This window comes from Aspergillus costaricaensis, assembly GCF_003184835.1.
Source record: "Aspergillus costaricaensis CBS 115574 unplaced genomic scaffold BO79scaffold_5, whole genome shotgun sequence".
In the NCBI taxonomy this organism is placed as follows: Eukaryota; Fungi; Ascomycota; class Eurotiomycetes; order Eurotiales; family Aspergillaceae; genus Aspergillus; species Aspergillus costaricensis.
Window position 1 is genome coordinate 1,118,212 of NW_020291805.1, and position 17,215 is coordinate 1,135,426.

A 17,215-nucleotide genomic window follows, 5' to 3' on the forward strand; every position below is an offset into this window, starting at 1 on the left:
GTAAGTAAAAAGTGGCCCAAGCTCCCGGGGGGAAACATTGGATCGCCGGCATTTTCTCCGCCCTGAACTTTTGCTCCCCCCAACTCCATCCATCCCAACAACCAAACCAGACCATGACCAACATGCCCGACAAACGCAAACCGTCCGGCTCAGTCACCGGCTACTCTCCCTACGCGAAACGTTCCCGCCCGTCCTACGCCGAAGAAGATGACGAAGAAGAAGCACAGCCGACCGTGACTCCATACGAACGCCCGCGCAACCACCCAGTATACGGCCAAAAGAGCGCTTTTCCGGGTCTAGACGTCGCGGGTGATGATGAGTTGTTCTACGGGCCTGCTGAAGATGGCTTGGAATATTTGCGCATGGTTCGGTAAGCTTGACTCTCCTTTCTTGATGCTTTCCTTTGTTTGTATCTTCTTCTGTTTCGGCTCTTTTCGCTTCCCGCTTGCTAAATGCCTGCGTGTTTCGGACTTTAGCTCGCGAAAGATGGCCTCCTTCGGCATTTCTTGAATTCGGCGATGTGATGTGACGTGGCTCATTTTTTGATTCTGGTTTGTTGTAGATCGGAAGCAAATTCACTCCCTTTTTTGTTTACGGCACCGCAATCGACGGAAACGCCTGTCGCGACGGAGCAGGGACAGGAGCAGGAGCAAAATGGGGAGGAACCGCAACAACAGCATGAGGAGGTGAAGGATTCTTCAGAGCCTGTTCCTGAGGGGGTTGTTGTTGATGGGGTCTACTTTGTTCCTCCTACGTCTAAGACCAACACTACTGCCGCCCCTGCTGCGAATGTCGCCGACGAGGGCATCTCCGATGCCCAGTCAAGCTACTACAACCTTCTTCACCACCGCTTCCTGCTCATTCGATCGATACTGAAATGCACACCTCCATCCGAGGCTATCGCCGGGCTCGACGAATCCCACCCGATCAGTCTGCCGCGGCACTCGCGAAACGCGCGCAAGGAATGGCGCCGACTACTCCTGGCGGTGGATCCACAGACTGTACAGCTGGCGTGTATGGATATGGAGAGTGTGCTGGGTGTACTGGAGATCATGGCGCGGTTAATGTCGGAGAATGTACGGAGTGGGGATGCGCAACGGGTTCGACGCATCGGGGCTTGGGCGTGGGGGTTGCTGGGGAAGTGTCGGGATGTTGGCCAGTTGGGAACAGAGGAGGTTGGGGAGATTCGGGATCTGGGAAAGAGAGCTGTGAAGATTCTGAGGAAGATGAGGGAGGAGGATGAGAAGAAGATGCAGGAGGGAGACGGGTCGGATGAGGAAGACGCTGAAGACGAAACGGGGGAAAACGCTGCAGAAGGAGAGGACGGAGCACAACAAGTGGATGGGCCGAGTGACGACCAGGATCACGATATGCAGGATGTGGAGGAAGAGAAGCCTGCTACTGAGGAGGAGCTGGAGGCAGCCAAAGCACGACTTCAGGCGAAGCTCGCAGGTGGAGAGGAGCAACCCGCAGTCACCGAACCCGAGGTTGACAACGAAGAACCTACGAATGAAGCGGCGACACAGACTCGCGCCATGCTGGACATGATCATCACGGTCATCGGGGAGTATTATGGGCAACGGGACCTGCTGGGAGCACGCGAGCTATGGAATGGGCCCGAGGCTACCGCATGACGAGAGAAAGATTGAGTGACCAGCCAGTTTAGTGAACAAGATACCCAGTAATATAGGACAGCCAATACAATTTAAATGTAGTAAATTGAAGCCTAATCATCTCGCTGCTCAAGTGTTCAAGTATAGATAGTTATGTGCAAGACAACCCCGAAAGTAAGCGGTAACTAATGACCTTGCGTCATTGTTGTGATCCGGCGGTGACTTACTTTACTTCCTTATCAGCGCATCTCATCCTCCACCGCTTCACCATTACTCACCATCTACACTCACACCTCAATCCAACGCAAACAATGCCCCAATAACTCCATCATCCACTATCACCACCAACCCCTACAAGCACACGAAACCCACAAACCAAAGAAAACCCAACAATAATGCCCCCCACAACCCTCGAAATCTCCATCCCCACAACCAGCATCTCCGCAACCCAACCCCCCTACACCCTCTACAACATCACCCTCCGTCTGCCCCTCCGCTCATTCACCATCTCAAAGCGCTACTCCGACTTCACCACCTTTCACAACACTCTAACCTCCCAGACAAATGCGCCCCCACCGGCCCCCCTCCCCCCGAAATCCTGGTTCCAGAACACCATCAACAACGCCACCCTGCGCGAATCCCGCCGCGAAGCACTAGAAGCCTACCTGCGCGCGATCAACGAAAGTGACGATCCCCGATGGCGGAACAGTCCCGCATGGCGGGCGTTTTTGAATCTTCCTAGCCTACCATCCAACAACAATAGCACTGGTGGTGGTAATGGGGGCGCAAGTACACGTCTCCACGCAGCAATCACCGACCCCGGCGACTCCGAAGGCGGAGGGATCACGGACCCGATTCTCTGGCTGGATTGTTTCAGGGATATGAAGGGGCATTTACATGATGCGAGGTTGTATTTGACGAGACGGGATCAGGAGACTACGCCGCAGCGACAGCATGAGAGTTCGGCGAGAGCGAAGAGTGAGCTTGTTAGGGCGGGTGGGTTGATTGGGAGTTTGGAGAGTGGGTTGAGGAATTTGAGTAATACATCTACTTCTGGTGGGGAGGAGAATAATAATGCAGGGTCAAGACCGGGTAGTAAACTCGGGCGCAGGAATACCGCTACGACTGCTGCCACGGCGTGGAGCGTTAGTGGGAACAATACCCTCGGGGAAGGGGAGATGCGACGACGGAAGGATCTATTGATTAACGCGAGGAAAGAGAAAGATGGGCTGGAGGATTTGTTGAATGCTATGGCGGCGAAGAGTCGGATTGATAGTGCGGTGGCGTCGATTCAGGATAAGGAGGCGTTGATGGGGACGCAGGGAGGCAAGAAGGCGATTAGGTCGTCTGGGAGGGTGTTGGGGAGGGAGACGGAGAGGACGCGTGAATTGGATAATACTGGGGTGGTGCAGTTGCAGAAGCAGATGATGCAGGATCAGGATGTCGCGGTCGATGAGTTGATGAGGATTGTTAATCGGCAGAAGGAGTTGGGGATTGCCATTAATAATGAGTTGCAGGTGCAGAATGAGTTGTTGAATTTGGCGGATGAAGATGCTACCAGGTATGTTTTCCTACATTTCATTCTTTTGGGGGGTTTTGCTAATCTGGCTGTAGGTTGGGTGGGAAGATTGATATCGGGAAGAAGAGGATTGGGAGGATTTCTTGATGTGGATAGGATGCTATGGTTGTTTGTGATGTCTATTTCTACTCATGGTCCTGGTTGATATCCCCTATATTGTTCATCGAATTTGGTACTATATGTTATGTGTGTTACTTTGGCACGGAATAGGCCTTGTTACTTAGCGCACAGGATTATCGTGGATATTGTAATCTAGCGAGCACAGTCATGCAGCATTGAAGCTTGTTCATATATCATAATCCAACCGTTATCCAGTATTAGACAGGTAAAAATAAGAGTCTGGTTTGTAGTTCTGGCTATTATACCCTTCCTGGAGAACTAAGCCTTATCAGAATACCCCAGTCTTCACTTAGCAGCCATAGACATAAACGCCTTCGCCTCCTCTTCCTCCACCTCAGACCGATCCGACTCCCCCTTGTCAATCAACCCCAACTTACTCCTCCTGAGCAGCCACCACAGCTCCCGTCTATCCCCACCAAGCTCCTCCTTCAACAACTTCTCCTTCAGCTGCTTCAAGAAATCATTATACAGCGCAGGTTCCTCATAATCGATCAATTCTTCCCGCATCACAACTAGCCCCTCAGCGACCCGAGGATAATTAACATCGCCAAGACTGTGTCTGATTTGGTCTTCGATGATAGTGCTCATCTGCTTCACTGCATCTTTGATTGTGTCGATGTTCTCTGCCTGCGAGAGCGTCTGCTTGAATTCGGGAATTGCATTGTTGGGTGAGATCTTTGTGCGCTTCTCTTGGTGGAGAAGTGCATCCACGTCGAGACCAGATAGTGGCTTCTCCGTTTCACGGGATCGTTTGGTGCCCTTGGTTTTTGGTGGGACTGGAATCATCGCCGTGAGTATGAAGGGATTTGGGGGAAGGGGGAAAGGACTGACCTTTCTTGACGTCTGATACTGCTACTAGCTTGTCTAGGTATTTCTTGGACTTCTCAACGAGGTCATCCGGAGGGTGGGAGAACTTTGTTAGGACTGGGGCAGGGGGGGGAATAGGGTCGTTAGGATGGATGGCACGATGGCGGACGGCAGAATCGATGCGGTGCAGGACTGGTGAGAAGGAGTCGTCGATTGGGAGAGATTCCGTCGGGTCACTTTGTATGAAGTCAGCAGGGAAATTGAGATCGCTTTTGGTCAATCTCACCCGTTCTCGTCCGTATCGGTGAGCTCCATAATTTTCACGTATTTGTCCATTGCATTCAGCAAATCGTCGCTGGGCAGGTTGCGATGCTGCGTCACCACTTTACCAGACACTGTAACGACCCTGTCGAGTGGAGGGAAGCGGTACGTTCGTACGTCTTCTGCGAATGGCAATTGCGCCTCGAGGAGACACTCGTAGTCGGGTTCGATTGATGGTGCAAGCACAACTATGACAGGGGGCTTGTTCTCTTTCAGCACCGTACGGGCAACAGCATACGATTCCAGCTCGAAGAGTGCATGTATGAAGGAGGAAAGAGCGAGTGCTGCCTTGTCATTGGCGCGCTGCGCAATGATGATGTTTGTCGTCGACATGTGCATGTACCGATCATACTAATAGCAAGATTAACTAAGCAGCACACAGCAGATATGGAGGGTAGAACTTACTCGATCGCTCTGTATGAACCCAAGAAGTTCGATAGCCGCAAATGTCTCCAGGGTGGTGATATTCTCATCCGTCTCGCTGATAGGGACCAATGTCCGCCCGTACTCGTAACCTTTGGCAAGTTGGTCTCGATCCACGGTTGTCACTCCGTCTTCAGTAGTCCCATCGTCAATTTGGTAGGATCTGCTGTTTCGAACACCTACAAGAGAACTACCATCTTGCGAGCCCGCTCCCGCCGCTTCCATCTCCTCTTCGTTACGTACTGTGAACTGACTAGCCGACGGCGCCTTCGCAACGTATGTCCTGTAGTAGCGCTCCACGGGAATTCGAACTGCAGTATCATATTCTGCGGGGTTTCCTAGCTGTAAATGGCCCTTGAAGCTTGCCGTTATCCTTGTGCTCTTAACACGAGGTGTTTCTAGCTCCGCAACAGCTTGTTCTAGGGTTCCATAGGCTCCATCGCAGTCTTCGGCCAGACTACGCAGGAGTGCTTCGTTTTCCGCCTGTAGTAGTTGTCATTAGCAGTTCAGAGCAGACGGAACAGTGTGGAATACCTTTCGTGGATCTTTATCTTCCTCCTTCACTCCGTAGTCAGGATCATCAAAATCCGGTCCCCTGCAGCATGTTAGTAACCCCATTCCCCAAGTGTATCAATCAACACTCACAAGATGATAAGCTCAATATTATCCTCCTTAATCTTCTTCGTTATCTCACTAAGATTGTCCGGGTTCATCGGGCCCTGCCCATTAGTAACCAGGACAATCCTGCGCTTGTACTTCAGTTTCTTGCATTGGGTGATAATCATCTGGATCGCGAGAACAAGCGCAGAGATAGCTATAATAATCAGCCAATGCCCAGCTACACCAATCCCTGTTCAAGAACTGCAACTCACCGTCTCCCTTATTAGTCTTGCTAGGCTTTATGCGATCGCTCAAACTCCGGATATCCGGCATAAGGAACCTATACTTCGTCAGCGAGCTACCAGAAAATCAACAGACAAATATGAACCATACTGCTTAATGCCAGATAAAACCGAGATATGCGAATAGTCAGAATCATCCTCCAATTCATTCGCGGTATCTAGACGTTCTTGCATTAGCTCCGACCCATCAACTACATTACCCGGCGGGAAGAAGCTCACACACCATCTGTCCTCAGCCCAAGAACACCGATCAAAGCCATTTTTCGTCCGGTGGCCACCTATCCCAAACAATGAGCTTACATCAAGAGCAGATTCTACAAGAAGAGGAATCTCACCGTCCCTGTGATGCGATCCCAAACATACTGCATCGCCCAGTCGAGATCCGTCACTTCGCGACCATGACGGCGCTCTCCCATGGACTTGCCACAGTCCACGATATAGACAGTTGCCTCTTTATCGGCCATTTTCAGTATATAAGACTGAAGTGATCGATGAAATCAGATCCATTCGATGCCGCAGCTGGCTCGACATAAAAAGAGACAAGCTCAAGGCAGAAAGATGCACTCTGAGTAGGCAGACGCGTGATATTTCCCGATTGGGACTGGGCGGGACGCGAAAGCACATGACATCATCCTGTGGATGCTGACTAAGAAGGGTGTGCAGTGGGCAGCTTATAGTTACTACATTCTAAATTAATTCATAGCATAGATCTAATAATTGTTTGGGATGCATAGTTGCTCCGATCGTATCTGTGTTTCGTTGGTGGGTATCAAGGAATACTGCGAACAACACATATGGGAGTCTGCACTTGGTATAAGTATATAGTTTCAACTGAGGGGAGTGTAGCGCCCGATTCATTACATACTTAACGGAGCCACCATGACTGAGCACTGATATCATGTTACTTCTTACCAGTACTTCTAACGGATGGACAATTAGATAACAATCCAAAACATATTTTCATCTGATCGAAGTAATCGTTGGTTTCTTAAACTCGAAAAAGACCAAGTATGTTACGGAAAGAGTAAAAAAGAGCGTTCCCCGGGACTCATAGAGTGAGTGGACACACATCTATTGTCTCTGGATGATCCAGTAATCCACTATAATAATGCCTGCTAAAGACACAAGAAAGAGAGAATAGCCGCCTAGAAACGAGGAGATTTGTATAGTGTAGCAATTCGAACACCATGTCCCGTTGCTTGTAGTGGAGGATTCCCTATATTAGTGGTTGCTTATATGGGTGCTTCACTGTATGACAGGTCATGTCAATGACTTTGAATACATATTTCTATAATAAATTAATAATATTAGCGATAATAGAAAGAAAAAGATAACAGAGCTAAAAAAGAATCAATTATACATCGTCAGCGACAGGATTCGAACCTGTGCACGCGAACGTATCAGATTTCGAATCTGACGCCTTAACCACTCGGCCACACTGACTAATAATAGCAGTAGTAGTAGTAGTAGTATTAGAGAGGTTCTGCACTATTATAATAATATTATCATAATAATAATTGCTAAAAGGGTTTAGCGCTGGCCAAAATAAGAAGGCGGTCTTTGCCTGACTAAGCAACAGATCTACATTTAGTATTCTCATTATAATAATATTATAATGAGAATAGTAACGTAACAGGTTTAGCGCCGTGCTAGGGATCCAGCACTTAAAGATCTCTATCTAGGGACCCTACGTAGGCACTCAACGCGTTGAATTAATAATAATTTAAAGTTATGTAAATACTCATATTCGCCTACACCACCACGAATTCAATGATTTTGATTACTATTTCTATAATAATAACTTCATCTTGTCCCTTTCGGGCAGGTGTTCTATGGCTGGGCCATGTCAGGATCCCGCCTGGTGCGCTTCAGGAGTGAATCCTCTGGCTATCTATCCACTAGACTATCCAGTAAAAGACTAGAATTCTGAGTCAACAGACTCAGAACGCGCATCTCTTATAAGCTTCAATTCACTAAATGGCAGGTATGTGACTGGTTGTCACAGGCCATATAGGTGCCTGCGGGTGCCTGGAAACAGTGGTTGACCGCCCACTAAACGGCCAATATGCTAAAAATGCCCTATTCTTAAAGAGTTGAATAGCTTCACTAGTAATTAAGTTGATGCTATTCCTAGTTGAGTTCTGCCAGGTAGAATTTATTATAATAATAATATTACTATAATAGTGTAGAACCTCTCTATTGATTATGATAGGAAGAAAGAGATAACAGAGCTAAAAAAAGAATTAATTGTAAAACGTCAGCGACAGGATTCGAACCTGTGCACGCGAACGTATCAGATTTCGAATCTGACGCCTTAACCACTCGGCCACACTGACTAATATGCTATCATCTTGACCTTGATTTGCCTCTGTATAGCTAAGCGTAGCCTCGGAGTTCCATCATCCATTATGCTGCCATGCTAACTATTGTCATAAGAATATCTTTCTCCTCTTTGGGCGGCCCACCTGCTGTCGGTAGGCCAATAGCTGAGAGATATACTAAATATAGTAAGTACTAATTGTATATATAATCCATCTGATGGTCCTACTGGTAGTACGTCTAGGTCTAGCAACACCTACAATACTACTTATTACTAACACCTACAATACTACTTATTACTACCTGCCTCAATACCAGTAAAAGTCCTCCAGGTCTTTGACTGAAATATATCAGGCATTAGTAATGGCAGTACTAGCCATTGAAGGAGCAGAGTCGCCTAATCAGGATCTCACAATTGGATAGTACACTAAAATTTTATTGGTCCTGTACTTCTATACCTTTATCCGATTCTGGTTTCTGTATACCTCAGACAGATACCAGAATCCTTAGATATCCTTTCGCTTACGGGACATTACCACTCCATTGTCATCTGTAAATGCACCCCCAATAAAGCTCTTCAATGCCGGGTAAGCTGCAAGTATCCTGGTATTTCGGTGATCAATGTCGATGAAGCGCCGAGGACGAGTATATATCTCAAGAAGCTGGTCACCATTAAGCTCATCCACAAGTGTATTTGCTTTGCAGCACGACTGCCAGCTTTTATGGCTTGCATATCGGACAAAGGTCTCTTGACCATCAGATTCCTTTATTGAAATGCGGAATGCCAGTCGAGCTCCGGGGTCCCCATCCCTGATATCTTGCGCCCAGACATTGGGGTTTCTAACACCAGGTGGGGAAAGTTCAGCCTTGACCCAGAATCCTCCCTTGTGGTTCTCCCTGGTCGCGTTTATGTAGATCTTGGTATGCTGGATGTCCACACTATAATGGCCTGGAGCTCGCTCACGGCCTTGATACCAGCAGCCCAAGGCCAGACACAACCGGTTCTTGAAATTGCCAATTCGCGTGTTTGCAGCTAGCTTTGGTTCCGGGATTTCAGTATATTCTCGGTCTGAATCTTCATCATCCAGCATAACTCCACACATAGCTGCTTCGTGGATGGCATGCTCATCAGCCGCATTGTACTCACCAGTCACTTTGTACTCTTCAGGTGTTGAGCTCCCGGGATGAAGTTCTAGATAAAGTGATTTGACTGCGCTTAGGATGTTTCTGTCTATAGTGCCGAGTCGCTTGGCTTTTGAATCAGGGATTCGGCGTACACCAGTTGACCTTACTTGTCTGGGAACAACAAGGCTAAGGACGAGAAGACCGTAGCGCAAAGAGCCCCCAGCAGACTGTTCAAGTCGACGAATCTGCTCCTCAGTCTCGAAACCATTCTTTGCCAACCAAGCTTGCAGGAGGGGCTCGAGATTTGCCGGGGCTATTTTCTCAATTTTCTTATTGTTTTCATCGTCCCAGTTCCGAATTATCAGAGCAAGCGAAACAGCTGACTCATAAAAGCCCTGTCTAAGCTTCGTGCCGGTTATATCGGAAACAAATCGAAATAATGTCCCTAACTGACATGCCTCTCTGGATTTGGTAGCCCAAAGGCCGCCGAGAGGAGCAGGCGAGCGAATAAAAGTTCGGTTAATCCTAGACTCTTCGATATCAAGCCATACTTGATACTCAAAATCATGTAGTTTCAGAATAGAACTCCTGAGGCGTATATTGGCCGGCATTGCTATTTTCTCCGAATTATGGCCACATAGCAAGATCACCCGCATCTGGCTTCCACAGATGAGCCGCCAGGTGTGTGCAGAGAGCACATGTTCATCAGCAATATGAAGTGGAGCTGCCTGAAATGTACCGGAGATGTATGTAAATTTCTGGAGATTGAAGGACCAGATCAACGAGTTTGTTTCGGTGAAGCCGCTCTCATGCAACCCCCATGGAAGATTAGGCCGGCCATCCCCATATGCACACGACGGTGCATGATCTAGGATGATACCGATCGGGGCTCGAGTGCTGCCAAAAGGACTTTCAAGGTCAGCCTGTGTCAAATTGCCCTGCTGCAATATGCTAGCCGATACCGATTCGAACCAAGAGCTGAGATCTATGGGCTCCTCTTCCTGTATTCTCCATATACTATCCTCAGATTGCGGCAAGTGGGGGTTTTCCAGCTCAGTATTTGTTTCTATGGCGTCCCATAATGCTGCAAGATGATCGAATGGGGTCATGCTGTTCCAGAACGACGATTTAACGATCTTATGGGACTGCTGGCTATCTTGGTCCCGCTGAGCCTTTAAAATCCTTCGGAAGCTTGGCCATTTCTTGATTTCCGGATCGGGAGACTCTTCCAGTAAGCACACGGCCTGATCACGAACAGTATATCCCAGCTCCCTGCCTTGAAAAAGAGGCGAAACAACATTTAATCCAATGCCGGAGTACTTTCCATTCTCAGGCGGGCCAAAAACCTGCTCCAGCGTCCGAGCAGGCAGAGACTGAAAAGCGAGACACATGACCTTCTCAAGAACATTATTAAAAACACTTCTAGTTACGCGATCGGTGCTTCCAGGGAACGGAATTGTCCACAGTCGAATGAAGTTGGCGTAACGATAACCTGCCCCTTCTTTTATGATATAATAATGTAGATTGTTTGCAGAACCCTTGCGAATAGCATTCGTATGCTGGGAAATCCGCCGATGGAGGTTTTCTGATTGGCCAACATATGCACGCCAGTACAATGGGCTGCGGGTGTCTCTTATATAGTCCAGGTAGCCCCCATTGGAGCAATGCCAAATATCTAGGCCTGTGGCTTGCTTTTGGCGGATATCGTCAAGTCTGAATGTTGTCAGTGAGACGGGATCTCTAAGTCGAGGGAGACACGGCGCTTACTTCTCAATATCGATGATCCTGCCCTGGAGAGACTTGGCTAGTGGGTCGATAGTGTCGTATACCATCCCAACGAATATCTCGGGGCCTCCTACATGCTTGACCACTGTTTTATATGGTAAGCAGTCAACCTTGATATCCGTAGAGTTTCCCGATAGCAAGAATTTGACCAGCGCAGCGATAGTATATCTCAGGTCTGGGAACGCTATCTTCAACACGCTGTCAGCCCGGTGCATCCAATCTTTGTTTTAGTGGTAATAGTGGTGCAGTCGTTACCTCGACGATAGGTGGGGAAAGTTCAAGGCCAAGGCCAACATCGTTCCCAACTGCAGCAACGGGTGCAATAGCAGTAGAGTCCTTATTCGATCTCGAAGGGCAGTTACTCATCTTGTGGCCCTTCTTGTGGCACCGGTAGCACTCGGGTCCGAACTCCGTGCAAGTGTTTTTCCGGTGGCCTACTCGCCCGCAGCCTTTGCAGATCGGTGCAGCATTGGGGGCTTGGGGGCAGCTATGCTTAGGAGTCAGGGGATGGTGGCAATACTGACAGAACCGATGGCATTCATGGCGCCAATGGCCTTCATAGCCGCATCTGCTGCAATATGGTGTATGGAGAGGCATTTTCGAGGGCTGTTGTGAACAATAACAACAATGAAAAGGGGTGATGGAATGAATAACTTATCTCGGTGGGGGGTGCGTGCAAGTTTAGATAATCAGCAGAGGCTTCTGGTGAGCCTAAGGTAACTGAACTATAGGGGTCACCTGCTAAGGCACCGTGTAGGTTTATGTGACGTTGTGAGCACCACACTCAAGTGCTCCCCTGCTTACATCTGGATGTTTTGGACTACAATACTAGCCCAAGCTAAATGAATAGCATAAACTAGTGTAAAGACACCATCTTACCAAGTAGGCCAGAGAGACATATATCACTGGCTAGTACTCAAGCTGACGGAGCAACAAATGTCTCAACATACTGTAGTAGTCACCTACAGTGATCCAGAACACATATGCAATCAAACATTCAATATATGATAGATGGCATCAACTTTCCATATGTGTCACTTGTCAAATGAAAGAGGGGCTATATTCCTATGAAATGGAATGGCTTAATACAACATATTGTAGCCAAAACCTTGATCCAGGGATGTTGTTTCGAGATCCGTGCTCTGTTCCAGATTATAAAACACATTACTTTATAGTTATTAAATATATATGATAAATTGTACAACTTACCAAGCGTGCTAGTCAGTGTGGCCGAGTGGTTAAGGCGTCAGATTCGAAATCTGATACGTTCGCGTGCACAGGTTCGAATCCTGTCGCTGACGATTTACAATCTATTGTTTTTGGCTCTGTTATCTCTTTCTTTCTATCATTATCATTACTACTACCACTACAACCACTACTACAATTATTCTTATTTCTCAATATTATCTGAAATATTCATCTTCATGCCAATTCAGTTCAAAATCTCCTTTATATTCGATAGTATCACTTGCCTTCACGTCACTGGGTCAAAGTAAGGAGACGCCCTGAAGCGATCCGGATGATATCAATACCTCAAAGAATGATAGATATGGCGGGTTGTCTTTCAGGCTTCGATAGATACATGGGTAGTTCAAGAGGGTCTAGAATTCGCAATTACAATGGGCTTGAACTAGATATAAATAAGTAAGATAAACAGAGATTAATCTAAGAATACCTTACCCAAGCTAAGACCTAAAAAAGGATAACAGATACTCAGATAGATCTTGGTACTAAAAATGATTTTTTAGATAATTAATTATCCCATTTTTAGCTGCTCCGCGGTTAGATATAAGAGAATCTTACATCTACTAACTGTTAACCGTTCGGCAGGTAGAAATTTGTCCCTTAACCTACCCTACCCTGGCCGTTAACCACTCTAAGTATAATTACTATATGTCTGGTGCTCAGGCCGCCCACAAATAATCTCTTACTTTATTTTACTAGAATACCTAGATCGCTACTAATTCAACTCACACTTTTACTACAATTTCGCGTTCGTTTGCTTGCTTTTCTATTGTTTCGTTGCTTTGCTAGTAATCTCGCGCCTCGACACTTTTCGTACTAAGCAATCTGCAAACTCAAGTTTTGGCAAATTCAGTTTTGCACCTGCTTCAAGAAGCATTTGCACTATGCTCTGATGCCCAGCGTACAACGCAGCTCCCAGAGCACTGTGGTATCTCCCACGAGACTGTTCCCAGAAATTGTTAGCTCCATGATGAATAAGTACGTCCACAGCCTTTTCATGACCTCCAAAAGCAGCAACTTGCAGTGTATCACCGAAATGACCTCCGTACCCTTGAACATAAGCTTTGTAAGCAAGAAGGAGCGACATTATCTCTATGTTGCCGCGGCTTGCAGCAGCCTGAAGGGCATCTCCCAGCTCATGATCTTCTTCGTTTGGATCTGTACCCTCCTCAAGCAGATGTTTTGTGATTCCAAAGTTGTTGATGACGACAGCTGCGCGAAGAGGAAATCCATATCGTCCTCGAAGCTTGATATTAGCTCCAGCATCAAGAACTAGCTGTACTATTGACAGCTTCTCACTTGCAATAGCAGCCGCGAGCGCATTGCCAAAGAAACCCTTCTCCTCGTCTATGCCGGTGCAGCTTTGCAATAGCAGCTTTGCTCTCCTCCTTTTGCCCCCCGCGAGGGCTATTTGCAGGGGATCAGGTCTGATTTTTGGAGCAAAATCTCCAACTTCCCCTGCCATAAGCCGCTGGAAAATTGGAATATTTCCTTCGAAAGCTGCGGTTTCAATGGCATCATTAAATTGCTGCTGTGTAGTAAGTTTTGCCCTAACATTAAGCAGGAGTTCTGCAATTGCACTGTTATCACTCGCCAAAGCCGCCTGCAGGGGACTGGAATATTCACCCCTTCTGGGCACAGAGGAAGAGGCGCCATGATGGATCAGAAGCTGCACTATTTCCGTCAACCCCCAAAAATACGCCGCTCGAAGTGCATTCTCGTACTGAAACCCCGGTGCGTCTATATTGGCTCCCAAGTCTAGGAGCTTCTGAACAACCATGATGTGGCCACCACGAGCTGCCAGGTATAGCCCAGAGCTTCCATCTTTGTTTGTCTGGTTCACATCCCAAATCCTCAACATTATTGTTATTCTCAAGCATTTCCACGAACCCAAAGCGGCAGATCAAAAATAGCGGTGTTCGTGGAGTGCTTATTGAGGCATCAAGCTTTCTTTCATTTGTAGATTTCTACCTAGAACTGCCTTCTCTCTGCTGTAGCTCGAAATTGTCCAGCCAGTCATCAAAGTGCTCTTCTTTTGTAAAGAAGTCTGTGAGACGAGGAACAACTTTGGCTCTTTGGGGTGCACACCCAAGGTCCTCCACATGAGATGGCCAATAGTTTGTAGCGTATTTGAGAAATCCATTTTCACCACAATCTTCGCCCAGATATGCACCCAGGCACCTCAGGGCCATGCTATAGCACACTTCTTTATCGCGATAGATCTCAACGGTTTCGAGATATCTGTAGATTGTGTCAGCTGCTACGATTTGGGTACAGGCTGATCTGATGATAATTACTCTCGAACCGTCGGATGAGCGAGCCTGAACGTATTTGTTTCGTTATCTATCACCACCAAGCCACAGCAGTAATCAATGATGGTCCCCGATTGCAGAGTCGACAAGCACCTTGCCGAACGTGCTACGGCGATAAGAAAATCTGGGATAGGGAGCATTCGTTTCGCACCCAGAAGCCAGTAAAACGTAAATCTAGCCACTTCTCTGGCAGTTACCTTTATTGACTCAATTCGGCAATGAATGGCGGCGTAGGATCGACCAAGCGTTGCAGGTAGAGATTTTAGACTTCATAAATACATTCCAGGTCTTCAACTTGCGAGGTATCACTGATACATTCGAGTTGCAGCGACACCCATAGGAACCTGTAATATTAAGTCAGAGAGCGATTCTTAGAACGACCTTGGCCCCACCCACATTCCTTGTGCTCCAGTAATAAGTGTCTCTTTCAGGTCCTTCTCCAGCTGTTGTAGTATATCGCTTGCCTCGCTGTGTAGATCGGCCCATCTTAACACAAATTTGCTCACACGGAGAGCAATGAAGTGTTTGAGATCATCTTCAGTGTCTTGCGGTGTCACACAAAGAGTCCGTTTCTGTCTGAATCCAGTAGCAATATCCTCTTCGTATCGACTGGAGATAAATAATTTGACCAGATCGCGACAGCTCTGACACATTTCTTCGAGAGAATGCTGCAGTATCATACGCTGCTGTGAATCACATTCATCAAGAGCATCGATAATTAGTATGACCGAGGCTGACTGGCCAAGCTCACACAATAGCTCGGTGCACCTTTCTACAGACAAAGCAGCTGGCCCTTCACCATAGTAATTTGCTTCTTGAAGGCGTTTCCGATACTCCTCGATGACTGGAGTCCTCATCAGATCGTTACTAGCGGATAGAGAAAGCTGCTTTATGAGTGATCGGAGTATCTCCCCAGCATCGCCACGCTCTGGTTCCGCCGGGTTTCTCGAGCAAAAAAAGTGTACTATCGGCAGGGAATGCTGTACTTTACTAGCCTGAAGGCATAAATGCTGTACGACAGCAGCACTTGTCTGTATTAGTTAAGGGCTAACGTCGTTAGTCCCTAATTGAGCAGACTCACGCGATCTTGGACTTTCCGCAGCCGGCTTCTTGTCAATTTGATAGGGAAACTTTGGAATATCATAGTTCAACCCACGTGTCCCATGCAACCAAAGCACCTCAGAGCTACTAGAATTGCTCCATGCCTGGAATTCAGGGTGACGGAAAAGCCATTCTGCAGAGCCTGGCATCAGCGATGTTGATGCCTCACGAAGATATTTCTGAGCCGGGACAGCTGATATCCAACTCAGGGTTTGGTCCCTCTCGTTGTCTAAACATGTTTAGTTTGTGTGGAAGCGTATGTCAAGCAGCTGGCTAATACCTTTCAGAGCTCGATGAAGGTCAGAAACTTGATCCACAACTCGTGTTACTGGCTTATCAAGGTCCAGGAGGTCTTTTTCTAGTTTTGCTTTCATATCATTGACCTGGTCCGCCGTTGATGTAGCTATAAGGATGGTGTGCAAAACGTGTGTCTCGATATTACCTAGGTCTAGAATAAAGTTTAGTCGAACAAATCTCAATTATGACGTTCTAGACTCACCTTCGCTATCAGCGAGCCCCTTCTGTATCAGAAATTGCTGCTCGGCACTCTTTATTTCCTTGGTGCAGTGTCTAAAATCGTCTTTGGACATAAAGGCAACCGCACGTTCTAGTCACCAAATATTGGCCACTGAACAACGAAACAAAGTCTTGAAACCAACATGCTCGTTCGCGAGCACTGATAATATTTCCTCGCCAGAGACAAAAATTTCAAGACCGCTGTATAGCACTTGATGATTTCATCTTGCAAGGCCTGTCTTGCTTCACTCAGCGCAGAGTTCTTCTGATAATATGAACCTTCGAGTATTCCACCCCGCGCAATGACCCTCACAGACGTCTCGAGCCCCTCCACAATAGCACCGAAAGTTTCGATTCCGTTCAAGAACAGCTGAAGCACAAAGCGCACTCCTGCCCAAGGTAGTGCCGCATGGACCGGGTCATAGGAAACAACGATATCGAACACACTGGCAAACTTGTTCATGCAAGCTACAATTCGCAAGCTACAATTTTCGCGCATACATCACGAATGATGATCTCCTTGCCACCGATGGTGGTGGTCGACCATTTGTGGCGTTTGCAACGATCGCGCTGCATTTCGATTGCAGTGATGGTGTCGGTCAATGTCTGTGAGACTGGTGGTGATGCAATGCCTGACGTGGGAAACATGCGCTGATCTTTGTCTGGGAGGGCGGAGAGGGCTCTCGCCCAGAGGGAGGTGGTCATTCTGTGTGAAATTTCTCCCTGGTAGCAACTCTTGTGGTAGGTGCGACGTGATCCTTTAGCGAATAATTGGATGCGGAAGGTATAGATCTCATAGCTGGTACAAAATGTTGGGAAGAAAGGTGGCAGCGAGGCCTGATATGGGACGGTGGCTGACAAGGCTGAGAAGGGATCGAGCGGGGTTGCCATGTTTGCTTATGCAAATGCTTATCACTGTCATATTATATCTTTCGCTGTGTGAAGCGTACTTGCAGCGTACTATACTATAATCTAGCGTCCCAGAAAGGATATGGTCATCACGTAAAATAGAAATGGCGAAGAGACTTCTTTTCCATGTGGTGAGTG

At 47.4% G+C, this 17,215-nt stretch overlaps 5 protein-coding genes and 3 non-coding genes across 8 annotated transcripts; 2 read left to right on the plus strand and 6 right to left on the minus strand.

Annotated features, from left to right (window-relative positions):
- Positions 1-122: 122 nt before the first annotated feature.
- BO79DRAFT_167653 (uncharacterized protein) lies at positions 123-3,463 on the plus strand (the record flags this gene model as incomplete). Its single annotated transcript, XM_025679389.1, has 4 exons — positions 123-370; positions 563-1,567; positions 1,972-3,174; positions 3,228-3,463. 4 exons carry the CDS (start codon positions 123-125, stop codon positions 3,277-3,279), a joined length of 2,508 nt encoding a protein of 835 aa, XP_025543299.1. The 3' UTR covers positions 3,280-3,463.
- Positions 3,464-3,564: 101 nt separating this feature from the next.
- BO79DRAFT_189408 (ATP-dependent DNA helicase 2 subunit KU80) lies at positions 3,565-6,229 on the minus strand (the record flags this gene model as incomplete). Its single annotated transcript, XM_025680654.1, has 10 exons — positions 3,565-4,088; positions 4,144-4,355; positions 4,406-4,791; positions 4,846-5,346; positions 5,398-5,458; positions 5,509-5,677; positions 5,736-5,803; positions 5,857-5,923; positions 5,989-6,043; positions 6,101-6,229. 10 exons carry the CDS (start codon positions 6,227-6,229, stop codon positions 3,598-3,600), a joined length of 2,139 nt encoding a protein of 712 aa, XP_025543300.1. The 3' UTR covers positions 3,565-3,597.
- An 898-nt stretch (positions 6,230-7,127) lies between these two features.
- On the minus strand, positions 7,128-7,208 carry BO79DRAFT_t48. Its single transcript has one exon. It is a non-coding gene; the product is annotated as a tRNA-Ser (tRNA).
- An 812-nt stretch (positions 7,209-8,020) lies between these two features.
- BO79DRAFT_t47 lies at positions 8,021-8,101 on the minus strand. Its single transcript has one exon. It is a non-coding gene; the product is annotated as a tRNA-Ser (tRNA).
- A 489-nt stretch (positions 8,102-8,590) lies between these two features.
- On the minus strand, positions 8,591-11,360 carry BO79DRAFT_277284 (GIY-YIG nuclease family protein; the record flags this gene model as incomplete). The annotated part of the gene is made up of 3 exons (XM_025687809.1): positions 8,591-10,922; positions 10,977-11,182; positions 11,250-11,360. The coding sequence occupies 3 exons, from the start codon at positions 11,358-11,360 to the stop codon at positions 8,591-8,593; spliced, it is 2,649 nt and encodes an 882-aa protein (XP_025543301.1).
- An 854-nt stretch (positions 11,361-12,214) lies between these two features.
- BO79DRAFT_t44 lies at positions 12,215-12,295 on the plus strand. The gene has a single exon. It is a non-coding gene; the product is annotated as a tRNA-Ser (tRNA).
- A 710-nt stretch (positions 12,296-13,005) lies between these two features.
- On the minus strand, positions 13,006-14,100 carry BO79DRAFT_277286 (ankyrin; the record flags this gene model as incomplete). Its single annotated transcript, XM_025687810.1, has 1 exon — positions 13,006-14,100. The coding sequence occupies one exon, from the start codon at positions 14,098-14,100 to the stop codon at positions 13,006-13,008; it is 1,095 nt and encodes a 364-aa protein (XP_025543302.1).
- A 106-nt stretch (positions 14,101-14,206) lies between these two features.
- Positions 14,207-17,059, minus strand: BO79DRAFT_251753 (uncharacterized protein; the record flags this gene model as incomplete). Its single annotated transcript, XM_025685876.1, has 7 exons — positions 14,207-14,480; positions 14,948-15,395; positions 15,633-15,881; positions 15,933-16,100; positions 16,152-16,259; positions 16,448-16,622; positions 16,670-17,059. The coding sequence occupies 7 exons, from the start codon at positions 17,057-17,059 to the stop codon at positions 14,207-14,209; spliced, it is 1,812 nt and encodes a 603-aa protein (XP_025543303.1).
- Positions 17,060-17,215: the final 156 nt, after the last annotated feature.